Genomic DNA, 27,190 nt, shown 5'->3' with positions numbered 1-27,190 from the left:
GCCAATTAAATCAGTTCCTTGTGTGTCTCAGTTCTGTGCTTTCCCACTTTCTCACCCACTCCCTACACAATGGGGGGAATTTCGAGAGGCAGATTAATCTACAAACCTGCACGTCTTTGGGACATGGGAGGAAACCAGAGCACCCGGACAAAACTCACCGGGTCACAGAGAGAACATGCATATTCCACATTGACAACACCCGAAATTGGGATTGAACCTGGGTCTCTGGCGCGGTAAGGCTGCAGCTCTTCCAGCTGCGCTACTGTGCCGCCCTATTTGCTCCGAGATCCAGTAATTACCATACCCTCCAGCTACCGGTAGTCCCAAATAGAAATATTCGTAGCTCCACCATTTCCCTTCTCCCCCCCCCCCCAACACCTTCCCTCCAAACTACACCCACCCCTCATCATGACCTAACTGAGGCCCAAAGCAGCACAATGTTTCAAAGGTCTGTCATGTAGATCCTCTTTTATTGAGTTGGCTCATTGTACACGAGACAGACAAATACTCAGTTGGAAAGAAAATAAGTTAGATGCCATTTTTTATTTACAAAAACAAGGAGGAGGATGGACGCTATATTAATACAGTAGGTAAAGGGACAATTGTCGTAGATCCAATGTGCAATATCGAGCCCCAGATGACTCGGTGGTTGTTTCAAAGCCTTGGATCTCCTGGTGCTGCAGAGCGTCTTGCCACTTGAGATACACCTGGCAGGAATCCAAGGATGAGGCACCGAAGTTGGGTCACCCTGCAACAGAAGACATCTGTCCAGCCGCCTACTTCCAGCGGCCTCCCACCTTGCCCTTCCCAGCACCTTTCTTGCTGCTGCAAACAGAAAACAAAACACCGTCAGCTTTTACCCCAATGTTTGGTTTCCCTTTGCGAAACTAAACCGGCCTCACGTGCTTCGTCCGAACTAACGTCCGAAGAATTTCACCCTGAGTTCTGAAGAGCTTCAGTCTGAAGAAAGGGCCTCAACCCGAAATGTCGCCTGTTCATTCCCTCCACAGATGTTCATAAGTTTATAGGTTGTAGGAGCACAATTAGGCCATTCAGCCCATCAAGACTACTCCGCCATTCAATCATGGCTGATCTACCTTTCCCTCTCAACCCCATTCTCCTGCCTTCTCGTCATAACTCCTGACATCCTTACTAATCAAGAATCTATCAACATCCACCTTAAAAAATATCTATCGACTCGTCTTCTGTGGCAATGAATTCCACAGATTCACCACCCTCTGACTAAAGAACTTCCTCCTCATCTCTTTTCTAAAGGTATGACAATTTATTCTGAGGCTGTGACCTTTGGTCCTGGACTCTCTCACTAGTGGAAACATCCTCTCCAAACCACTATCCAGGCCTTTCACTATTCGTTAAGTTTCAATGAGGTTCCCCCTTATCCGTCTAAACGCCAGCGAGTACAGGCCCAATGCTGTCAAGCGTTCATCCCTGGGATCATTCCTGTAAACCTCCTCTGGACCCTCTCCAACGCCAGCACATCCTTCCTCAGATATACGGCCCAATGCTGCTCACTGTGGCCTGACGGCTAAGTTACTCCAGCACTTTGTGCTTTGCTGAAGATTCCAGCATTTGCAGTTCCTTGTGCCTCAATAGTTCTGTTGAGTGCTGAGGGTCTTTTCTATACCTCTGACCGGTTGAAATTTGTGGTGTAATTCTGGCTTCAATTCTCTTTCATGCCTCCCCGCTCCCATCTGGCAGTAGGTGCAGAAGCTTGAAAGCGCGCACCACCAGACTCTGGAACAGCTTTGTCCCCTCCGTTATCAATGATCCTTCCAGAAGCTAGGGTACTGAACGATTCACCTCTACCCCATTGTGGATGTTGGACTTTGTCTATGGAACTGATGCACTACAATGCTGAGAACTGTATTCTGCACTCTGTATCTTCCCCTTTGCTGTATCTGATATAGAGTTTGACTTGGTGGTATTCATGTATGGTATTATCTGATCTGTTTGGATAGCATGCAAGCCAAAGCTTTTCACTGCACCTCAGGCAATAAGAAACCTAAACCTAATGCTTTGCCTGCAAAAAAGTGGCCTTGGAGCAAGAGTGCTGTGTGCCTTGAGACCTATTATGCATATGATATCTGCAAAGGTGTTCATGAAAATGGAAAATTATTTCATTTTGCTAAGTTTCCTTTGTTTTAGCTTATATCTTTTGTGGATCGTGGTTCCTATAAAGAACTTTTATCAGTGTTTGATGACCTTGGGAATCTCAATCCCCTCTTTACTTGCACAGTGGTCCATCTAGTGGACTCGAGGAGAACTGATGAAGTGTCTCATTCAAGACACTGTCTTGGGTTACACTAGTTTGGTTTAGAGATACAGCGTGGAAACAGGTACTTCGGCCTGCCGAGTTATCAGTACATTGTCAATACATATGAGGGCGACACAGGGACGCAGCCATAGAGCCGTTGCCTCACAACGCCAGGGACCTAGGTTCGATGCTGAGTTCGATCCTCAGGTGCTGTCTGTGTGGAGTTTGCATGTTCTCCCTGTGACTGCGTGGACACTAGTGCCTTGTCTTTTGAACAGTCTTTGTAGAATTTATGTGCAATTTATGCTTTTTGTATCCGAGTCTTTGTGCCTGTGATGCTGCCCAAGCAAGATTTCCATTGAAGCTCCACCTCATTATGCTCGAACTCAGCTTTGACTTTGGTTAAGAATCAGAGACAAAACTAAAGCTATGGAGTTTGGGTGGAATATCGGCAAGCACAATGATTGAAATCCCTTGCCACAACAACTGTGATTGATATCTTTTTGTTATCCAATGCTTTCAGGGATTTGCAGAACTAAAGATATACCATCAGTCCAAATTCAGATTAGAAATAAGCCTGAAGAAACCCAAACCCCAAACATCGTGTTTCATAAGTGCCATGAGTTTCATTAGTCATTGGAAGAGAATTCAGCCATTCGACTCATTGAATCTACTCCGCCATTCAATCATGGCTTTCCCTCTCTACCCCATTCTCCTGCTTTCTCCCCATAACCCCTGAAGAAGGGTCTCGACCCGAAACGTCACCCATTCCTTCTCTCCATAGATGCTGCCTGTCCCGCTGAGTTACTCCAGTATTTTGTGTCTACCCCTAATACCCTTACTAATCAAGAACCTGTCAATCTCCGCTTTAAAAATAGCCAATGTTGGCCTCCACAGCCATATGCGGCAACAAATTCCACAGATTCACCATTCTCTGACTAAAGAAATTCCTCCTCTTCTCTTTTCTAAAGGTACGTCCTTTTATTCTGCGTGTCCTCCAGAGATGCTGCCTGACCCGCTGAATTTCTTCAGAACTTTGTGTGTGTGTTTTTTTAGCGGCTATTTAACACTGCTCCCAAGTTCCCAGATGCTTTGGAGCCTTTCAGCCCTGGAATTTGTTGCGAATTTTCAGGAAAACAACCAAGACAAGGTTTCAGAAAGAGACACCATCCCACCTTTGTCCTTTTCCCAGTGTGGGTTTGAAAGTAGTTAGAAGTCAGATATAGAATGATAAAACAACACGTAATAGAAGTGATCAGACTGAGTAAAATAATATGTGGCATCCTTATATCTAACTTACCTGCATAAACCTAGCATTTATTCTATACCTTTGCAAGCTTTATTTTCAAACAAAACAAAATGCATGCCACTCTTTATATTTGAAACATAAAAAGTCATCTTGCCTGCATGGGTCTCGAGTAAACAGTCATGCATCACTTACCAAAAAGGATTCTTGGTGGTCTTTAGTGCAAATCAATAAATTACTTACATAACGCAGCAGGAGTGATTGGCCTATTGATCATCTTCTGAATGTTATGAAATAAACGCTACTAATATTGGAGTCAAATGGAATACAGAATAGATGCTCAGATGGTGACCTTACTTGGTGACTTGGTCCCTGGAACACCGTCCACATTTGCAGTCTGCTTTTTTACCTTGTTGCTTACCTCAAGAGTAATGACGTACAGTACATCAGAAACACTATGGTGCCATCTGGAGAACATGGATGATGCTATTTACTTTCTAATTAAATTTGTGAAATGTTCTTTAAATTTAAAAAATCTATTTGTTTTGTGAAATTAACTCGGAACCATTCAGGAAAATTTAGAATTCTTTTTCCAAGTTATAATCCTGCGCATTTTCCAATTTTTCCCTTTTTTACCTATTTTTCCAGAATTTTTTTCCAATTTTACCCTTTTGCCTTATTTTTCAGGAAAATATTTCATATTTTCCCCTTTACAGGAAAACGTTGCCAATTTCCCCCATTTTTTTCCTTTTTCCCCCTGTTTTTCAGGAAACATTTTCCAATGTTTCCCATTTTCCCTGTTTTTCAGGAAAATATTTCCAATTTTTTTCTTTTTGCCCAATTGTCAGATAAAATGTTCCAATTTCCCCCTGTTTTTCAAGGAAGAAACATTGTTTACAATGTTTTCCTTTTTTTCCGTTTTATTTTCAGGAAAAACATTTTCCAATTTTTCCCTGTCAGGAAAGTGTTTAAACTTTGGAATTCAACCAGCAACAATGCTGGGAAGCCTGTGATCCAGGTTATGATGGTGAGATCTACTCAATCTTTTCACGAGGTGTCGTTGGTGAGGAAGGGTCGTTGAGCAGAGCTGCCGGTGGAATGTGTGGGTACTCGGTGCTGGTGACTGTTGTCACACAATGCAGGATGCACTGCAGATCCAGCATCAGTCAGTCCCGTAAACACAGAGGTTAACCCGGAGCGAACGAACAATAAAAAGTAATCACACGAATAAACCAACTCTCGCACAAAGCATTGTGGATAACTACTGCTGAATAGCCAGGTTACTATTTCACATTCTCGGACCCAAACTGGAACCTTTACAGCTCCACTAAAGCCTAACATAGAACAGTACAGCATGGTGTCTGTGCCGAATATGATGCCAGGTTGCCAGCTCAGACCCGGGTTCGATCCTGACCACGGGTGCAGTCTGTGTGGAGCTTGCACCTTCTCTCTGTGAGTCCATGGGTATCGCCTCTGTGCTCTATTCCCCTTATGATTTTATACACCTGTACAAGATCACCCCTCTGCCTCCTACGCTCCAAGGAATAAAGTCCCCGTGTGCCCAATCCCTCCCTAGAGCTCAGATCCTCATTAAAATTGAATGGCGGTGCAGGCTCGAAGGGCCGAATGGCCTACTCCTGCACCTATTGTCTATTGTCTAAATCTTCTCTGCACTTTTTCCAACTTCGTGGCATCTTTCCTCTCACAGGGTGATCAAAACTGAGCACAATACTCCGAGTGTGGCCTCACCAACGTCTTAAATGACCGGTGACTTATGATGTTTGAGGGGAAGGTGTATTTAGCAGAAGAGATATTCACGATGCTTTGCTCCACAGAGGCAACAACAGATTAGACAATATGTTCTGTGGGTAACGCAAGGGAAAATCCATTGGAGGAAATCAGTCAACTAGATAAAATAGAAAAGGCTTTAAACAAAAAGAAACATAAGACCACATTGTCAGTGTTATCAATATGGGACAGAAGACGTTATAAATTATGGCGTTTCCACACAACTCGATTTCAGGCTAGTTACATTTTTTCTTCAAACAAGAGGAAATCAATTTTATATAAATTTCTTAAAGATGGCAATAAGTGTTGGGAGACAAATGTTACAGGCATCAGCTGCCTTCTAGTATTTAAAGCATAGTGTGACCATGCCTATTCAATTGTGGGAAGCTTTGGAACTGATTGCAATGCCATCCCCAATTGCTGTTTATTGATTAGATTACTGATTCATTCTGAAGAAGGGTCTCGACCCAAAACGTCACCCATTCCTTCTCTCCAGAGATGCTGCCTGTCCCGCTGAGTTACTCCAGCATTTTGTGTCTACCTTAAGTGTTAATACTACTGAGTATGACACTGTTAAATATAGAGGGAATGTGCGGAGAGTTTTTACACAGTATTTATTTTATATATTGTATGTTCTGAGTGAAGTTTATTTTTGAAATTTTAAAATAAAGTCAGTGAGTCTTTGCTCTGAGAGAGATTCGTCTTATTTATGATCCAGTTGTGTGGAGATCGACATATTTTGTAAATGGTTTAAGATCTTGTATTGGCACGAAATAATTTAATTCCAACAGGCACTGGAAGGTTGTCGAAAGTTCATAGCTGTCACGATAATGCATTATTGGCTTCCACGTGCAGATGCCTGTTTGAATTGAATTCTTGTTAGATTTGTCCATTGTAGGTACATTAGATGACCATGCTTGCAAGTTCTTTTGGATGAGGTTTTGGAGTTGGGGGGCTAGCAATGTACTTACTGCTTTTGAAGTTCATCAATGCGATTTCTGGCTGTGGTAATCTGTAAACAACATATGCTCATTAGTGCCGGTTCCCAAAGCCTCAGTTACCTGCGGCTGGAGTTTAGGACCACGTGGTTTGTTCTTGCAGAGGAGCCCATGAAGAGGAATAAAGGAACCTGTTGGATTAAACAAGTCGACCACAGTGCAGACTTGGACTATTACTCACTGTGTCATCTGCTCCCTGCTTCCATCCTGCTAGATGTTACCCTATGAAAAGTGAAGGACCCTTGGATTTATGGCATCCTGGCTCGAGACCTGTACTGAACTGTGGTAGCTAGCCTGACAGCTCGTTGAGAAGGTAGCAGGTTTAACCAGAGGTCAATTCATCAGTAAAATAACCTCAAACATTCAGGTCAGGATTAAAGGAAATGGTGTCTCTATATTCTTCTGCCTACTACACCATTGCAGTTGGGAAAAAATAGTTTTTCCTCAATATGCTTCAAAACCACGTTGAATATGATACACCAATTAAATAGAGGGTGGTTGCAATTTTAAATACATTTATGAGATACATTTTTTGCATCAAGGATGTCAAATAAAAATAAATTTCATTAACAAGGATCCCATAATTTTCCTGAGAGGGGTGGGGGAAGAGGGTTACCTGAAATTGGAGAATTCAAAGTTCATACCATTGGGTTGTTGGCTACCCAAGTAGAATATGTGGTGCTGTTCCTCCATTTTGCTAATGGCCTCACATTGGTAATGGAGGAGGCCCAGACAGAAATCAGCAAAATAACCTCAAGTCTTCAGGTCAGGATTAAAGAAAATGGTGACTTTATATTTTTATGCTAACTGCACCATTGTTGCTGGGCGAGAAAAAAAAAGTTTTTTGCTCAGAAAGTGTTTCTAAGTTAGATTAAATGTGATATTTCAATCAAATACTTCAGGTACTTCAATGGGCGGCACAAAGGCGTAGTGGTAGACCTGCTGCCTTACAGCGCCAGAGACACGGGTTCGATCCCGACTACGGGTGCTGTCTGTATGGAGTTTGTACATTCTCCCCGTAACCGCGTGGGTTTTCTCCGGGTGCTCCGGTTTCCTGCCTCACTCCGAAGATGTACAGGTTTGTAGGTTAATTTGGCTTCGGTAAAAAAGACTGTTAATTGTCCCTAGTGTGTAGGATAGTGCTAATGTAAGGGGTGATATCTGGTCGACGCGGACTCAGCGGGCCGAAGGGCATGTTTCTGCTCTGCATCTGTAAAGTCTAAAATCCAAAATCTAAATTGGTTTCAATTTTAAACACTTTTCAAAGATGCTTCAAAGATGTCAAATGAAAATAAATGTCATGAACAAGGATCCCATAAATTTCCTGATTGAACAAAAAATCCCTTATCCGATTTAATCCTTTAGTGTGATTAACTAAAAATCCACTCATCCATTAGATACTGGAGATGAATGGTATCAGTCTGATTGATAAGATAGTGTCTTAAATTTGAGAGAAAGTGGAGGGTTTACAATTCAGTTCCTCATAATAGTGAAGCCACTTGCATTTTTTTGTCAGGTTACTGGGGTTGAGTCAGGACGGAAACCTGCTACCATCTCCCTGCATATCTGCTGGGCCTGTAGCTTACCATGCAGTCATCCCATGCATGACCCAGGCAATACCTCTACTGCTGTAGCACTTACAGTGGCCTTGCTTAATACTTACAACTTGGAGAGTAGCTCCAACCTTGTACGCAGTGACGAACTCTAAAATAAATTACAGCAATATGCGTTTCAGTGGAATATTACAAACATGCATTATGTATCGCGTCAGGAAGTAATGTGTACAGTCTTCATCAATGTGTTCAATATTGGGTCTAATGTAAAAATGTTCAATTTTGTGCTTGAGTCTATATAACGTAACATAGTAATTCCAAAATAATGTTTTTATAAGGCTATTGAACGCTACAAACACCAACTAAACTTTGAACTATAAACTGTCCTGGTTGCACTGGTGATTTAGGCTTTGTTTCGACTTGGAATGGATGGACATTTTGGACCTGTTTGATCGAGGAGTGCATTCCTACAGGAGATTAAGTGGATGGGGCAGGATCCATAAAAAGATAGTCACAAAGTGATTGGAGTAACTCAGCGGGTCAGGCGGCATCTCTGGAGAAAAAAAAAATTAGTGTTTCAGGTCGGAACCCTTCTTTAGAAGTTCCGACCCAAAACATCACTTATTATTTTTCTCCAGAGCTGCTCCCTTTCCCACTGAATTACTCAACATTTTGTGTCTATCTTCAGTATAAACCAAAATCTGCAGTTACTTCCTAATTAGGATCCATAAAAAGGTGGTCAACAAAGCTCAGCGGTAGAGTTGCTGCCTTACAGTGCTTGCAGCGCCAGGGACCCGGGTTGAATCCCGACTACGGGTGCTGTCTGTGCAGAGTTTGTACGTTCTCCCCGTGACCGCGTGGGTTTTATCCGAGATCTTCAGTTTCCTCCCACACTCCAAAGACGTACAGGTTTGTAGGTTAATTGGCTTGGTGCAAGTGTAAATTGTCCCTAGCGTGTGTAGGATAGTGTTGATGTGCGGGGATCGCTGGTCCATGCGGACTCGGTGGTCCGAAGAGTGTATCTCTCAACTAAACTAAACTAAAACATAGAGAGACTTGAGGATTGAATAACTTTTCTCAACCCGATACTTGTGCACTGACCGTCTCTGAAAATTTGAAGAATAGCATTAAGAAATTCTCTGTTGTCAATTCCATGATAAATGATGTACCTAGTGTACAGATGACTGCACCAGAAGTTGAGGCAATTGAATATTTCCCATCAAGTTTGAAAGCACCATCAACCAGTGGTGACTAAGTCATAGTCATACTGTATAGAAACTGTCCCTTTGGTGCAGCTCGTCCATGGCGACCAAGATGGCGAACAACATCTAAGCAAGTTCCATTTGGCCCACATCCGTCTGAAGCTTTGCTATCCATGTATTGGATCGAATAAGAGGTCAAGGTTGGGCCTAGTCAGCCACAGATGGAACGTTCCCTCTCCAAGCAGGACAACGTCAAAGCTGCACCATCATCTCTCGCAGATGGCCAGATGCCAAGCATATTGGGTCAGATACACCACCAGGTTTCATTTTGGTTGCACATCCAACTACTACCAAATTTTAACTTCTCCATTTGGAGAATAGTATTCGTATCTTCTAAAAACATTGGCATTGGTCTTTTCATACTCTCCAGAATGGCCTATTTCAAGGAAGAAGGCTCCTCCTTAAAGTATGAATCCTAGTCTGAAGAAGGGTCTCGACCCGAAACGTCACCCACTCCTTCTCTCCAGAGATGCCGCCAGTCCCGCTGAGTTACTCCAGCTTTTCTTGTCTATCTTCGGTTTAAACCAGCATCTGCAGTTCCTTCCTACACATGAAACCTTTTAAGTATTGTACCAGCGATAGTGCTGTCCCCACCTACCCAAGCCCCAGAGGTGGGACCAGTGCGTGGATCGGCCGTGGCCTGCAGCAGCATGGAGCGGTGGTGGAGGACACCGACAGCATTGCCTGGCCAGGCCGGGCTGACCCCCGTATCACCGATCCAGCGTTGCTGCCAGGATAACAGGCTGATAAATATACAAGAACTTGATACAGGTTCACCACCGATTTTCTGGCAATTTGTGGTCCAACACCTCCTTTGATCCATAAGGATTTACAAGAACGCACTTGAATTCCCACCCGGATGTCCCCCCGAAAATGTGGTTCTTCCTCGGCCAGGTGATGTGGCCAATCTCGACCTTATTGGGACTTCCGCAGCCGATCAGTGGGTCGAATTTGCCCCCTGCGGCTGGGGCACTGGAATTCCAGCCCGGCCAGAGCTTGCGGATCTGTTCCCATAGCCGACCTCCGAGGCCAACTTTGCGACCCTCCGTTTGGCTTAGGCGAACCATTCCGGTACCGTGGCCTCTGTTGGTCTGGCAAAACGGATAATCCAGAAAGGCTTTGGAACCAAGGGTGCCGGAAAATCGATGGTGGACCTTTACTTGAAAGCTACAAGTTGGCACCGAAAACATGGCAACTTCCTGAGGCAGTGTGAGGTATAGATGGAGTCAATGGTGGGGGGCTCTGGTCTGTGCAATGTCATCTCTGATTGCCTTGTTATATTAAATACAATGGAAAGACTTCATAAAACTTCAGCTGGACATTGTTATTACCATGAACTCTAATAAGGAGAAAACACTGAGGAGATTATACTTTGAACAGCCTCAGATTAAATCTAGTATTTGCACCCTATAATCATTGCACCTTTTATATTTCTGTGTGATTGTGCTTACATCTCATATGATTTTGCCGGGTTCTCTGCAAAACAAAGCATTTCACTCTCCCTGGGTACATGTGACAGTAAAGTATCATTGAACCATTGAATCATTGAATTGGTACTTAGAAGACCAAAGATCAAAACAAAGACCTGTGTCTAGGTACATGTGACAATACAATGCCTTTACACATTGAACCATTGGCAAGGAAGCTGATGATGGAAAGGCATGGGGAAGGAAGCAGTAAGACACACACACGCGCACACACACACGCGCGCACACTCACTTGCACACACACGCACTCACACACACGCGCACACACACGCACACACACACACACACGCGCACACACACACGCGCGCACACACACACACACACTCACTCGCACACACACGCACTCACACACACGCGCACACGCACACACACACACACACACACACTCACTCACTCACACACACACACACAAAGGGAAATAAATAGGTTAAGATGGCAGATGGAGTAAAATGTGGGTGAATGTTAGGTTATCTGTTTGGAAGGAAAAATAAAAGCTGATTATCTTACAAACAGAGAAGTTGTGGAACAAAGGGATCTAAAGTCCAGCAAAGATGAGATGTTAGCAGCCAGCCACGCCACGCCATGCCACGCCACGCCACGTGATTAGGAAGGCGGATGGAATGTGTGCATCAGTGGACATCTCCACGATACATACCTCATACTTCTGCCTCTTCAGCTTCTCGCCCATATCGAATCTTTCCGATTCTAGCTGGCACAGCCAATCATGGAGCTCCTTTGCTTTCTCTCTGGTAGTTTAAGAAAAACGATTTTGATTTTTTTTAAAATACCAACAAAGACAAGGGAAAGACGCAAACTCCAATGTTGTCGTCCCCCCCCCCCCCCCCCCACAGGGGTTTGTGACAGCAAGGGAAGAAGTGGGGTGAGAACTGGGTGGGTTTCCAAGCCCCGCGTTAATTTACAGGTGACGTGGGAGGGAGAAGATTTAAGGGAGGTGTGTGGGGCAAGCTTTTTTTGCAGAGATTTGTGGGTGCCTGGAATGCGCTGTCAGGGGTGGTGGTGGAGGCAAATACGATAGTGGGGTTTAAGAGGTTTTTATTTGGATATACTAGGAAAGGAAGGATATGCATCACGTAAAGGCAGATGAGATTAATTTAACTTGGCGTCATGGTCGACATTGTGGGCTAAAGGTCTGTTCCTGTGCTGTACTGTTCGGTGTTCTTTGATGAAGGAAAAATGGTGTGGAATTCCAGCTGGAAGATCTAGCTTCTTCATTCGGAGAAGGAGGTTTGTAGGTTAATTGGCCTTTATAAATTCCACCTCGTGTGTATGGAGTGGATGAGTAAGTGGGATAAGATTGAACTAATGTGAACAGGTGATCAATGGTCTCCGTGGACTTGGTGGGCCGAGGCCCATGGGCTGTTTCCATGCTGTATCGCTAAATGTATATTAAAAAAACGTAATGTACAAGAAGAAGACGGATCATATTTGGTGCTCAGGACTACAACAGCATTTAAAAGAACAGTGGACAGAGACATGGCCTGGAAAGGTTTAGAATGATATGGGCAAAACATGGGCAAATGGCTTTAGCTTAGATGGGACATCTTGGTCGGCATGGACGTGTTGGGCTGAAGGGCCTGTTTCTGTGCTGCTCTAACTGAAGTAAAATGAAGAATTATTCTCTTGATCATGGAAAAGCGAACCAATTGCTGAGACAGAGGTTGTGTTCTGAATAAAAAACACGTTTCCTTCAAAATAAATAGAAACATAACAAGGAATTGCAGATGCTGATTGATACCCAAAAAAAGACCCAAAATGCTGGAGTAAGCGGGTCCCTGGAGAATATGGATTGGCAACCTTTTGGGTCAGACTGAAGAAGAGCCTCGACCCAAAATGCCGCCTATCCATGTTCTCCAGAAATACTCCACCAATTTGTGTCCGTCATAGGTAGTAACATACCTGAAGTGAAAGAATCACAGCGAACAAAGCAGAATTTCATTCATCGTATCGAAACGTATAAGATTATTAAGGGGTTGGACACGTTAGAGGCAGGAAACATGTTCCCAATGTTGGGGGAGTTCAGAACAAGGGGCCACAGTTTAAGAATAAGGGGTAGGCCATTTAGAACTGAGATGAGGAAAAACTTTTTCAGTCAGAGAGTTGTGAATTTGTGGAATTCTCTGCCTCAGAAGGCAGTGGAGGCCAATTCTCTGAATGCATTCAAGAGAGAGCTAGATATAGCTCTTAAGGATAGCGGAGTCAGGGGTATGGGGAGAAGGCAGGAACGGGGTACTGATTGAGAATGATCAGCCATGATCACATTGAATGGCGGTGCTGGCTCGAAGGGCCGAATGGCCTACTCCTGCACCTATTGTCTATTGTCTATTGTTACACTAGGGCACAATCATAGAACACAAAATGCTGGAGTAACTCAGCGGGCCAGGCAGCGCCTCTGGAGAAAAGGAATGGGTGACGTTTTGGGTCGAGACCATTTCTTCGGAATGAGAGTCAGGGGAGAGGGAAATTAGAGGTATGAAAAGGTTCAGAACAAATCAGAGCCGGCACCGAAGGCCAAGGACAGGTGGAGCCCACAATGGTACATTGTTGGCTGTGGAAGAGGTGATAACGAAGGGTTATAAGGATGCAAACAGTGGAGCTGGCAGGACCACAGCGGGTCAGGCAGCATCTCTGGAGAACATGGATAGGTGACGTCCCCACTTATCCATTTTCTCCAACGATGCTGCCGGATCCGCTGAGTTACTCCAGCATTTTGTGCCTTCTTTTGTGAACCAGCATCTGCAGTTCCTTGATTTTACACCGGGGGCCATTTGTCGGGACTCACTTGAGCTTGTCTTCATTAAGATGATCAATGTTCAGTGCCTTGCGTCTCTCTGCGAGGATCTTCTTCTTCATTTCCCTCCCAGTCTGCTTCTTGCCTCTCTTCTGATCAGCCTGATACACCAACAGAATATCTTTTAATTGTGGGGGTATGCATTTGCACTTCCATTAGTTTTTCAACTTGTTTATCCCAGCAGATTTATATCTTCCACTGTAAGACACAAAGTGGTGCAGGAGCTCGAGCTTTACGCTTCACACCAAATAAATGTTCTGAGATAGATACAAAGTGCAGGAGTAACTCAGCGGGTCTGGAAGCATCACTGGAGGTGCTGCCAGACCTACTGAATTACACCAGCACTTTGTGTCTATCCTTGGTATAACTCAGCATCCGCAGTTCCTTCTTACACACAAATGTTCTGAGAATGTTCTTTCTGCAAGAAATCATTCTTCAACATATTAGAAATAAGAACGTCATTGGAGTAAATGAGGTCCAAAGAAGGGCCTCAACCCCAAAGGTTGTCTGTCCATCCCCTCCACAGATGCTGCCTGACCCGCTGAGTTCCTCCAGCACTTTGTGTCTTGCTCAAGATTCCAGCATCTACAGCCTTGTATCACCATACTTTACATTTTACTGAGTTGCTTTGGATTCTTCACTTTGGTGTTCTTGGCATGCCATTGAGACTATAAATCAATGTGCAAGTTCAGTGCCCATTCGGCATGCTAGGAACACTAAACTTTGCTTCATGCCAAGGAAGGAAGATTATCGACAGTGGTAGACACCTTTTCAACTGCAGTACAGTCTGTAAGACCATGAATAAACTAACTTGGAGAAACACGCCAATGGTCTACGAGATTTTCTTTGTGTGAGTCGTAATTAAGAGGGTGACTGGGCCCCACGTTAAACCCAGAGTCAGGGTACAGGTCAAACGTACAATTCCCTCCAACACGGGCTAGATATTCAAGATGTCTTGAACCACATGGTGGGTCTCACCCTTGCAAGGTAGCTACTGTATTGAGCACCCATGCTAGTCAGAGCCTTCTTCTTCTTGGCATCATCATCAGCCCTTCTCCGAGCATCGTCCTCCTCCCTTCTTACTTTGTCCTCCTATTGAATGAATCACAAGAGATTGTGAAACATAGAAACATAGAAACATAGAAAATAGGTGCAGGAGTAGGCCATTCGGCCCTTCGAGCCTGCACCGCCATTCAATATGATCATGGCTGATCATCCAACTCAGTATCCCGTACCTGCCTTCTCTCCATACCCCCTGATCCCTTTAGCCACAAGGGCCACATCTAACTCCCTCTTAAATATAGCCAATGAACTGGCCTCAACTACCTTCTGTGGCAAAGAATTCCACAGATTCACCACTCTCTGTGTGGAAAAAAAACTTTCTCATCTCGGTCCTAAAAGACTTCCCCCTTATCCTTAAACTGTGACCCCTTGTTCTGGACTTCCCCAATAACGGGAACAATCTTCCTGCCTGTCCAACCCCTTAAGAATTTTGTAAGTTTCTATAAGATCCCCCCTCAATCTTCTAAATTCCAGTGAGTACAAACCGAGTCTATCCAGTCTTTCTTCATATGATGGTCGGTCGAAAATATGGTGGTCGAGAAATACTCACAAACAGTGCAAAACGTGGGAATCAAATAGATAATTCAGTAACTGGAAAGGGTGCAGAAAAGCCATGAGAAAGTTGCCAGGACTCGAGGGCTTAAACTATTGGGAGAGGTTGAGCAGACAAGGGCTTTTATACCTTGGAACGCAGGAGAATGAGGGGTGATCTTATAGAGGTGAACAAAATTATGAGGTAGAGAAAGGGTAAATGCAGAGTCTTTTGCCCAGGGTAGGGGAATCTAGAACCAGAGTACATCGCTTTAAGGTAAAGGAGGGAAGATTTAATAGGAACCTGAGAGGAAACCTTTTACACAAAGGGTAGGTGTATGGAACGAGCTGCCAGAGTCCATGCTGACCAGCAAGCAACGCGCTCTAACACTATCCTACACACTAGGGACAATTTACAATTTTACAGAAGCCAATTAACCTACAAACCTGTATGTCTTTGGAGTGTGGGAGGAGACCAGAACACCCAGAGAAAACGGACACAGTCACAGGGAGAACGTGCAAACTCCATACAGACAGCACCTGTCGTCGGGATCAAACCTGTGTCTCTGCGCTGTAAGGCAGCAGCTCTACCGCTGTGCCACTGTGCCGCCCTTCGATTGAAGTAATTGCCACTGAGGTTCCTATTAAATCTTGCTTCTACTAACAGCTCCTTTGCTAGAAGCCGCCTTAGGTGGTCAGGAGTGGTCTGTGACTTACTGCCTGCCTATTCTGACGATCCTTTTCTTTCTCCACGCGGATTCTTTGCTGATCAGATCTTTCTGCCCGTCTTTTTTCCTGTGGAAGAGAGAATAGATTAGGGGCTTCGAGAGACTCCCTTTTAACTGCAGTACGTCAAGAGAGTAGCAAGTAACATTCGGTTTAGGTTTATTATTGACACATGTGCAGTGAAATCTTTTGTGTTACATGCTATACCATTCAGATCAGATAATACTGCACATTAACATTAATCAAGCCAAACTCCAGTACGAACGGTAGAGCAAAAGGAAAGATACAGAGTGCAGAATATAACTCTCTGTTTTGTAGCGCATCAGTTCCATAGACAAAGTCCAATGTCCGCAGTGGGGTAGAGGTGATATTGAAGGGATCCATAGGAGGTGCTGCCTCAGAAAGACAGCCAGCATAACCTAGTCCCCACACCACCCTGGCCACACTCTCGTTTCACCCCCCCATCAGGAAGAAGGTATAAGCGTCTGAAAACCATGACCTCCACTTTCAAGGACTGCTTCTTCCCAACAACTATCAGGCTCTTGAACACCACAAACACCAACTAAACAACTAACTATCAACGGTCTTGGTTGCACTAGGGACTCTGAGCTTTATGCAATAATATTGGGATTTTTAATTTATCATCTTTTTGTCATGTTACCTATGAGTGCAGTATTTACAGGCCTGTTGTGATGCTGCAAGTAAGAATGTCATTGCTCTGTTTCCAGTACATGTGACGTTTAAACACTGTTGACCCTCTTGACTCTTGACTTACCCTAGTTTATGGAAGGACCATTCAGAAACCTGATAACAGAGGGGAAGAAGCTGTTCATACCAGCAGTATGAACATTGAATTCACCAATTTTAGGTAACTTCTACAAACACTCCACTCACCCCTCCCACCCCCCTTCCCCCCTTGCTCCCCTTCCTCCGCTGAAAGTCCATTAACCAGTTCCACAGTTCTGAAGAAGGGTCTCGACCCGAAACGTCACCCATTCCTTCTCTCCCGAGATGCTGCCTGACCTGCTGAGTTACTCCAGCATTTTGTGAATAAATCGTTTTGTACCAGCATCTGCAGTTATTTTCTTATACCACAGTTCTCAGTGATGTATCCCTCTTGGGATCAAACCGACCTGAGACAACAATTAGCCCACCAGGGAACCTCCCTGCCAGAGGCCATCTGATGCTGCCCCTGATTTGACCTGTTTTTATTTTTCTTGCTTCCAATATCCCTCCCCTCCCAACTAGAATCATTCTGAAGAAGGATCCCGAGCTGAAACGTCACCTATCCACGTTCGCCAGAGATGCTGCCTGGCCCGCTGAGCTACTGCAGAGTTACTTTGTGTCTATAGAAGAAGCTGTTCTTGTTTACTGTACAATAGGAGACAGCAGCCATGGTGAGATGCAACTGTGCAATAATAGGGCAGTCGGTGCAATGCAGTGATGCAGAATGAACTGCGCTGTGGCATTGGTTGCAAGGGTCCCTTGAATTATTTCACTCACAATCCGATCCTTCAGTGCAATCAGTTCCTCTTCCTCCTTCTTCCTGTTCTCGAAGTGAAGATCAATCAGGCCTTGCAGCTCACTCAGATCTTTGTTCTGCCGTTTTTTATGGATGTCCTGAATAACACACAAAGATACAAGTGACAATACAATCACATCCAAGCCTACGTTCACTCCCATAACAGACCATACCATAACATTGTACCATAATATCCTTACAACCATCAGACTATTAAATACTACAACCTCCAAGTAAATTAGGGATGGCATGTTGGTGCAGCGGTAGAAACCCTGGTTCGATCCTGACTACGGGCGCTGTCCGTATGGTGTTTGTACGTTCTCCGTGTGGCCACGTAGGTTTTCTCCGGGTGCTCCGGTTTCCTCCCACACTCTAAAGACGTGTGGGTCTGTAGGTTAATTGGCTTTGGTAAAATTGTAAATTGTCCCTGGTGTGTGTAGGATAGAGTTAGTGTACGGGGATCGCTGGTCAGTGCGGACACAGTGGGCCGAAGGGGCAGTATCCGTGGCGTATCTCTCAAAGAAAAGTTCCAATCTACATAGATTTAGAAACATTGTTTTTGTTTAGTTTAGAGATACAGCGCCCAAAACAGGCCCTTTGGCCCACCGAGTCCGCACCAACCAGCGACCCCCCATACCTACATTTACCGACATACCTGTACGTCGTTGGAGTGTGGGAGGAAACCGAATATCCTCGGAGAAAACCCACGCGGTCACGGGGAGAACGTACAAACTCCATACAGACAGCACCTGTAGTCGGGATCGAACCCAGGACTCCGGTGCTGCAAGCGCTGTAAGGCAGCAACTCTACCGCTGCACCACCTTGCGTCTTTGTACTACTATTGCCATCGCAACAACCTGGAGCTCAATGCTCTTGAGAAAGTGGAATTGGTTGTAGACTTTAGGAGAGCTCCCCTGCCATCCCCCCCATTCACCATCAACAACACCACAGTCACATCTGTGGAGTCATTTAAGTTCGTTGAAACCATCATCTCCAGGGACATAGAAACATAGAGAATAGGTGCAGGAGGAGGCCATTAGGCCCTTCAAGCCAGCACCGCCATTCATTGTGATCATGGCTGATCATCCACAATCAGTAACCTGTGCCTGCCTTCTCTCCATATCCCTTGATTCCACTAGCCCCTAGAACGCTTTCTAACTCTCACCTCAAATGGGGGGCCACCATCGACTCCACAGTCAAAAAGGCCCAACAGAGGATGTACTTCCTGCGGCAGCTGAGAAAACCCAATCTGCCACAGGCAATGATGGTTCAGTTTTATACTGCCATCGTAGAGTCTGTCCTCACCTTCTCCATCATGGTCTGGTTTGGCTCAGCCACCAAGCATGACAGGCTGCAGCGCATCGTTCGATTGGTCACTCAGTCTTAGCCTCAGTGGAGCTGTTGGCCTCCTAGGGCCATCTCCGTGTTTATCCCAGTGGTTCAGTCATGATTCTACTACTGCCAGTACCTGAAAACTACAGTCTAATGTTGTTAGCACCTGTAGAGTGCACTCCATTATGGTCAGTGCCTGTAGACTGTACTTCATTGCACTAAGCACCTGCAGACTATACTCCTTTAAGTCGCATCTTAGTTTAGTTTAGTTTAGTTTAGAGATACAGTGTCAAAACAGGCCCTTCGGCTCACCGAGTCCATGCCGATCAGCGATCCCCGCACACTAGCCTACACACACTAGGAACAATTTACAATTTTACCGAGCCAATCAACCTACAAATCCTATGCATCCTTGGAGTGTAGGAGGAAACCGGAGCTCCTGGAGAAAACCCACACAGGTCACGGGGAGAACGTACAAACTCCATACAGACAGCAAAGTTGTCAGGATCGAATCCAGGTCTCTGGCGCTGCAAGGCAGCAACTCTACTGCTGTGCTTCTGTAGACTGGACTCCAATGCAGTTGACAACTTTACCCTCAAAATATTAGTCATAGAGCCTGATAGCATAAAATCAGGTCTTTTAGCCCAATTAGTCCATGCTCTATCCAATCTAATCTCATTCGCCCACACCCGGCCCTTATTACATCAGTCTGAAGAAGAGATTGACCTAAAACATTGTTTACCCATTCCCTCCACATATGCTACCTGACCGCTGAAGTCCTTCAGTTTGTGCTTTGCTAATGATTCCAGGCTCTGCAGTTTCTTGTGTCTCCATATTCCTCTAGACATTTCCTATCAATGTGTTGTTATTGTACCTACCTCAACTACCTCATCCGACAGTCCGTTCCACATACCCACCACCCTCTGTGTGAAGAAGTCGCACCTCAATTTCCTATTAAAACTTCTTCCCCCCCCCCCCCCCCCCACCTTAAACGTGTGCACTCTAGTTCTTGATTCCCTACCCTGGTAAAAAGATTAAAAGATTCTCCGCATTCACCCGATCTATTCTAAATATTTCTTTAAGATCACCCCTCAGCTGCCTGCACTCCCAAGGAATAAACCAAGTCCATCCAACCACTCCCTGTAACTAATAGCCTCTAAACCAGACAGTCTGGTAAACGTCCTCCGCACCCTCTGCAAAGTCATCATATCCTTCTTGTAATGGGGTGGCCAGAACTGCACGCGATACTCCAGATGCGGCCTAACTGAACTCCTACAAAGCTGCATCATGACTTCTTGACTCTTATACCCAATGCCCTGGCCAATGAAGGCAAGCTTGCATGAAAATTCACCAAAACCAGCAAAATACAGATATTAACACGCGCATATTTTTTTTTGTTGAACACTTGACTCACATCAAAGTCAACTTTTTCTCCATCTGGGATTTTGGGAGCAGATGGTCTGTGAGAAGAAAAGCATCAGATGCTAATATTAGTTAGGATTTAAACACGTTATGAAACATAGAATTGTAATTGTTCTTCATTGTGGTGAAGAACCAGGGAAATGAAACACTTTCATTTTCTGCTCTGTCGATGAGAGGTGAAAAACAATATTTACTTTACTTTTACCAAACTACGTATTCTATGATAGACACAAAAAGCTGGAGTAACAGCGGGACAGGCAGCGTCCCTGGAGAGAAGGAATGGGTGAGGTTTCGGGTGGAGACTCTTCTTCAGCGTATTCCATGGATGTTGAGACTATCCCACCTAATGGAAAGTATTCCTCTCCCATCTGCTATTGCATGGACAAAGAATCAAATCCCCAGACTCAAGTGGAACAGAAACTTAGATAAAGTACAGCACAGGAACAGGCCTTTTGGCCCAGGATGTCTGTGCCGAACATAATGCCTCGTTGGGCCAAGGAGCCTGTTTCCATGCTGTATGACTCTGTGACCTATACCACAGCAGGTTTGATGGTAACCACGGTGATCGTGACCTGGAGTTGAGATTTCTGCATAGTCATTGAGTCATACAGCGTGGAAACAGGCCTTTCGGCCCAACTAGTCCACACCACCCAACATGCCCCATCTGCATTAGTCTCCCCTGCCTGCGTTTGGCCCATATCCCTCTAAACGTACCAGATCCATGAACCTGTCTAAATGTTTCTTAAACGTTGCGATAGTCCCTGCCTCAACGACTTCCTCCGGCAGCTCGTTCCATGCACCCACGGTCCTTTGTGTAAAAAAGTTATCCCTCAGGTTCCCTTTGAATTACTCCCCCATCATCTTAAACCTATGTCCTCTGGTTCTCGAATCCCCAAAAGACTCCTTGCGTCTACCTGATCCATTCCTCTCTTGAATTCTTCTTCAATCTCTTCAATTAAATAATTCTCAATGGTCATAACAATTTTCTACTCACTTGGGCTTTGGCTTTTCCTCCTCTGCAGCATGGGGGGAAAAAAGAAGCAAAATAGAAATTAGGCTCCTCACGCGCAATAAAAATAAAAATGCGGCATAGCATCAAATCAAAAATAAATGAAAATCTATCGCACAACAAATACAATTTTGCATTCTAATTCTTTCCCACTGATGGTGTTGACTCCTTGTTAGGGACAGTTCTGAAGGTGATGGACGTCTTTCAGTGTCTCAGTCCAAGATCTGATCTTTGATCCCAGCGAGCCACTCAAAAAGGTGATCAGCATCACGGATCAGCCTCATCCTCTAATTTCTCCCATCAGATGTTTTGGGATTGGACTCAGCCAATTGATGAATCATTTCTTCCCAAATAATGAGGCACACTAGATTCCTGCAGAGTACACCTCTTCGACAATGATCACCAGATCAATGAAATCACAAATGGGTGTGATGAAGTATTGGATGCCATGTGCATTAATCATAACGGCAGTGTCACTAAAGCCCGGAAACGGTTTACAGCCTTAAACTATCCAGCTTCCCACTCAACAGCTTCTGTTATTTCCCCATGGAGAACAATTAGAGTGCAAAATGCAAACACAAATTCCAGTTGCGTTATATTTGATAATGCCACTCTGTATGACTTGCACATACTTTGTAAGTTGGCTTTACATTAAAATATTTTTAAAATATTTAATGCGAAGAAAGTTATTTTTGGAATGGTGGATCGATTTTAATTGGCATCTTTGCTGCATCCACCGTCCAATTAGCCACCTGCCTTTCACTCAAAGGCATCTTTACTCCTGACACATTCTGAGACCAACACACACAGAAACGCAAACAGCTAGCCAGACACACACAAATACACACACACATAGACATCAACCAGACACACCCAGACAGACACACCTACACGTACACACACACAAACACAGACCGACAGACAGACACAAACACACATACCTACACACATACAGGTATAGGCATCAGACAAACACACACATACACAAACACAGACAGACACACACACACAAATGTAGACACAAGGAAACGCAGATGTTAGAATCTTGATTAAAACACAAAGTGTTGGAGGAACTCAGTGGGGGGTGGGGTGCGGGGAAGGGTCAGGCAGCATCTGTGGAGAGAATGGGCAGGCGACGTTTCAGGTCAGGACCCTTTTGATGGAAGTCCCGGCCCAAAACATCAACTATCCACGACCACCGCAGATGCTGCCTGACCCACTGAGTTCCACCAGCACCTTGTGTTTTACCCGACAAATGTAGATTGGCTCATGAAACGAAGACAGTTATGGCATTGCCAATGCAACACAAAACTTTCAACGGTTTAAAGAAATATGAACAAAGAAATAAATTGAAGCCAGATTATGAAATTGAGAGTACATGGTGCACAATTTTAAAATAAGCATTACAAATCAATCCATAAAGAAAACACTGCACTGATCTCTGTGGTTAAGGTGATTATTGAATCTTGCAGCTATATGGAGTATATATATATATGTATGTATATATATATATATATATATATATATATATATATATATATATATATAGTCTCCTCCTGAATCACCTTAAACTAGGTATTTACAAGATTTCAAACCCAGAAAATGCAGGAAGAAAAAACTGGTTAAGTAGGTAAATTGTTAATGTCTTTGATGATGAAATTAAAATACCACCTTCATCTTCATAGTCATAAACTGTGAATTACACAAAACATGATTAAATCAACGTGTTTAATATAAAACTTCCACTTATGTGAAGTTTGTAAACTGACTGCAGATAAAATGCATTTCCAGTGCTGCCAGGGGTGGAGGTGGCAGATACGATTGTGATGTTCCAGAGGATTGTAGATGGGCACGTGGATATGCAAGGAATGATGGAATATGGATCACTTGTGGGCAAAGGAGATTAGTTTAATTATTACATTAAGGATGTGGAGGCTTCGGAGATGGTGCACGTTTACCAGAATACTGCCTGGATTAGAGGGTAGGAACTACAAGGAGAGGTTGGACAGACTTGGATTATTTTCTCCCGATCTTCAAAGGGTAAGAGTGGACATGACAAAGTATATAAAATTATGAGGGGTATAGATAGGGTAGACCAGTCGGAATTTATTCCCCAGGGTGGAAATGTCAAAGACTCAAGGGCATAGCTTTAAGGTGAGAGGAATGAAGTTTAAAAGAGATGTGCATGATAATTTTTTTTTTTTTTAAAGAGTGGTGGGTGCCTGGAGTGGCAGTGGAGGCAGATATGATATTCCTTCTCTCCAAAGATGCTACCTGTACCGCTGAGTTACTCCAGCATTTTGTGTCTACCTTCGATTTAAACCAGCATCTGCTGTTCTTTCCTACACAGATATGATAGTGGCAGGTATGTAGGGACTGGAGGGATGTGGATCATGTGCGGACAGATGAGAGTAGTGTATAAGAAAATAACTGTAGATGCTGGTACAAATCGATTTATTCACAAAATGCTGGAGTAACTCAGCAGGTCACGCAGCATCTCGGGAGAGAAGGAATGGGTGACGTTTCGGATCGAGACGTTTCAGTCTGAAGAAGGGTCTCGACCCGAAACGTCACCCATTCCTTCTCTCCCAAGATGCTGCCTGACCTGCTGAGTTACTCCAGCATTTTGTGAATTAAATGAGAGTAGTGTATTTTGGCATCGTGTTCGGCACGGACATTGAGGGGCTGAAGGGCCTGGTCCCTGTGCTGTACTGTTCAATGTTGTCAATGAACTCTGAACAATCAGCCAGGCCCAGGATGTCTCATTCACTCCATTTATCGGAGGCCAGAATAGGTTAAACATCCACAAATTTTGATTTCCGTTTGGAACCATCAAAAGGCCAAACGTTGCACTTCAACATATTTCAGTTTTTAAATTAAAGTGGAAATGTTTAAAAGGAGATATGTGCACAAGTTTTGTTTTTACACAGAGGATGACAAGTGACTGCAACATGCTGCCAGGGGTGGTGTTGGGGGTCAGATATGAAAGTTCCGTACAGGGACTACTTCCTCCCACACTCCAAAGACGTGCAGGTTTGTAGGTTAATTGGCTTGTGTGAATTGTAAATTGTCTCTAGTGTGTGGGATAGTGCTAGTTTACAGGGTGATTGCTGGCCGGCGTGGACATGGTGGGCCATAGGGCCTGTTTCCAAGCTGTATCTCTAATGTCTAAAGGATGCTCAACATATATTTCATTATGAATTACCATCCTTTTAATCCTGTTTTGTTACGCCAATTAATAGGAATCCACAATGACCAATCAGACATGCGTAAATTAAAATCTTTTAGTTTCAGGTGTGACTATGCGTTGGTCAGATTCAACAATGTGTTCATGAATGGACTGAATCTTTTTGTCAGCATCGATTTAATCCTCTGCTTAGATTGTCTTTATAATAAATAAGGTTAAATTGGACTTCATTTGCTCATTAAATGTCATGATTTGGTTTCTCAACTCAAGGTGAACAAAAATAAATGATCTCGTTGACACATGTGAACTTATTCGCAAAGTCAGAATTCAAGCATATTTCTACGAGTTGTTCTGTGCCGATGTTCTGAACACTATTCCCAGACACAAATAGCTGTGCCATTGATTATGTTTCTCATAGTGTCGAGACAAGGAACTACAGATGCTTTTTTACCAAGGAAAGTCACAAAAATGCTGGAGTAATTCAGCGGGTCAGGCAGCATCCCTGGAGAACACGGGTAGGTGACATTTCGGTTTGGGAATAAGATCCCCAAACCCAAATTGTCACTTGTCCATTTCCTCCAAAGTGCTACCTGAACAATTGAGTTACTCCAGCATTTTGTGTCTATTCCTATGTTTCATAGATTTTCAGTGATAAATGTCCAAATATGAAGAATCTCCTACCATGTCCAAATTATTTGATGATGCAGCATAAAATGTAAAACTTTTGCATTTATACCGTTACATAGAGTTTTGTTCAAGTGAGCACCATATATTTAAACACACCTACTTGACACAAATTTTGCTTAAAATGTGAACAATCTCAATAGGATGACACCATTTTTTCCCGCCCTGAGAATCTGAACACCACAATGAAACAACTTGCTTCTTGCCCAACAGGTTTGACTGAGCAGGGTGTTCAGGCTGGGTTCCTGCACAGTAGGCGACTAAAATGCCATTTGAGTATTAATGATACCACAAGTTCTTAGTCAGTGTGCCCATCCTGAATCAGATAGCCACCTTAACCACCTACATCAAACGTGCATCAAACTGCCACAGGATGGTAAGACTGTGTATACTTTTTCTAACCACATGCCATGCCAAAGTCAAGATTGTCCCAATTGTCATAGACTTTTGAATCCACAAAATGAAAAGTGGGCATCTTATTGTCTCCTTTTAATGCACTGCAAATGGCAGGGCCCCGGTAGAGCAGAGGGATCTAGGAGTAGTGGTGCACTGTGCCCTGAATGTGACGTCATAGGTAGATAGGGTAGTCAAGAAGGCTTTTGGTACCTTGGCCTTCATCAGTCATGGCACTAAGTATAGCAGTTGGAACGTTATTTAACAGTTGTACAAGACATTGATGAGGTCTTTGGAGTATTGTGTTCAGTTTTGGTCACCTTGCTATAGAAAGGATGTCATTAAGCTAGAAAGAGTGCAGAGAAGATTTATGAGGACGTTGCCAGGTCTTGAGGGCCTGAGGTACAGGGAGGGATTGGGTAGGCAAGGACTGTATTTCTTGGAGGCAAGAAGCTCAGGGTCAATCTTATAGAGGTGTATAAAATTGTGAGGCAATAGATAGGGTGAATGCACAGAATCTTTTATCTTGGGTAGGAGAATCTAGAACCAGAGGACATTGGTTTAAGGCGAGAGGGTAAAGATTTGATAAGAACCTGAGGAGCACCTTCATCACTCAGAAGGTGGTGGGTACACAGAATGAGCTGCCAGAGGAGGTAATTGAGGGTGGTACAACAACAGCATTTAAAAGACATTTGGATAGATAGATGTATTGGAAAGAGTTATAGAGATATGGACCATATGGGACAGGCTTAGATGGGGCATCTTGGCTGGCGTGGACGAGTTGGGCAGAAGGGTCTGTTTCCATGCTGTATGACTCTATGACTCTACGTACCAAACCATTTACCATGAAAGAGACGTGGATTAACAAAGCAACGTACCTTCTTCCTGGTGGACTTCTGGGTGAGGCCAGGTACATGCAAAGAGCGACGAATACAAAAAAGCAAAGTACATGTTAATACTGAGCGTTGGATAAAATGTTAATGCAGCAAAGACTCTGTTATGAAGAACCACCGGATTAACAAATGAAACCCTTTGAACTCCACTAATTTAATCATCGAACATTGTCAACTCCCCTCTACCACTTGTGATCAATGGCGATTAAAATTACACCAAATAACGTTCCCTCGATTACCACAGGAAATGATCAAGAAATCTTCAAGGCACCAAATAATCGGTGATAATGAGTGACCAGCAATAATCAGTGATTCGGGTACATGGAATAATTAGGAATTGTTGATGGTGGGAAATGATTGAGAGGTTAAGGAAAGTAAAATGAGCAAATCGAAGATGAGGAATGAAAGTGGAAGTGGCGATTGAAAGAGAACAGGTGAATGAAGCAGCCGACTGGAACACGAGTAAAAGAGAAGAATGCAGAGAAGAAGAATTGATGATGTGAAAGAAAGAGGGAAAATAATGAAAAGACAAGAGTGAGACTAAGGAAACAAAATGAATGGGAAATGAAAGCGGATGGACGTTTCATTACCCACCTTCTGCTGGAGCCTCCTCTAAAGATGTCAAGCAGCAAAACAGCAGCGCAGCGAACAGAATGTGGGACAGGAAAGCAGAAAAGAAACAATTTTGACACAGAAAAAGTTAGAATTTGTATTGATACACCCACTGGAGAAAAGTATGCAAAAACAAAACTCCATTCCGTGACACCTTTAACACTACATAAATTCCAATTCACTTCATGTGCTCACACCGCCTATCCTTTGAGGTAAAGCCCACTTTTGTTATGAAGAAACACAAGTGAATAAAAATAACACATCATTCAAACAACCTTGCGTTCCGGGCATTTCAAGAATGAAACGGTTCACAGTGACAGAACAAAAGTAGATATCTGGAGCTGATTCCTTGCCAACACTCTAAGCTTTTGATCCCCAAACGCAAGTGTGAAACTTTGG

General features: G+C 43.9%; 1 protein-coding gene across 3 annotated transcripts; it reads right to left on the bottom strand.

Moving 5' to 3' along the window:
- Positions 1-539: 539 nt before the first annotated feature.
- LOC144602118 (troponin T, fast skeletal muscle isoforms-like) lies at positions 540-27,190 on the bottom strand. 3 transcript variants are annotated; one of them, XM_078414833.1, is made up of 12 exons: positions 27,067-27,190; positions 26,774-26,791; positions 26,165-26,182; positions 21,008-21,029; positions 20,006-20,051; positions 17,241-17,357; positions 15,729-15,806; positions 14,397-14,510; positions 13,410-13,519; positions 11,265-11,355; positions 7,971-8,011; positions 666-825 (listed from the first exon to the last, which is right to left on the bottom strand). In XM_078414833.1, the coding sequence occupies exons 1-12, from the start codon at positions 27,080-27,082 to the stop codon at positions 777-779; spliced, it is 720 nt and encodes a 239-aa protein (XP_078270959.1). In that variant the 5' UTR covers positions 27,083-27,190; the 3' UTR covers positions 666-776. The 3 variants fall into 3 exon arrangements, with proteins under 3 accessions (XP_078270957.1, XP_078270959.1, XP_078270958.1); XM_078414831.1 differs by lacking the exon at positions 7,971-8,011 and having other exon boundaries at positions 540-825; XM_078414832.1 differs by lacking the exons at positions 7,971-8,011; positions 26,774-26,791; positions 27,067-27,190 and adding an exon at positions 6,281-6,321 and having other exon boundaries at positions 26,165-26,237.

This window comes from Rhinoraja longicauda, chromosome 18, assembly GCF_053455715.1.
Source record: "Rhinoraja longicauda isolate Sanriku21f chromosome 18, sRhiLon1.1, whole genome shotgun sequence".
In the NCBI taxonomy this organism is placed as follows: domain Eukaryota; kingdom Metazoa; phylum Chordata; class Chondrichthyes; order Rajiformes; family Arhynchobatidae; genus Rhinoraja; species Rhinoraja longicauda.
The sequence above is the reverse complement of the archived record's forward strand: the minus strand, read 5'-3'. Positions and strand labels throughout refer to the sequence as shown.

Coding starts and splice junctions, on each gene's coding strand:
- LOC144602118 (XM_078414831.1), bottom strand. Junction 14,511..15,728: donor ATCGTCAGAATAGGCAGGCA/GTAAGTCACAGA, acceptor TTCATTCAATAG/GAGGACAAAGTAAGAAGGGA. Junction 11,356..13,409: donor CTTAATGAAGACAAGCTCAA/GTGAGTCCCGAC, acceptor TTAAACTACCAG/AGAGAAAGCAAAGGAGCTCC.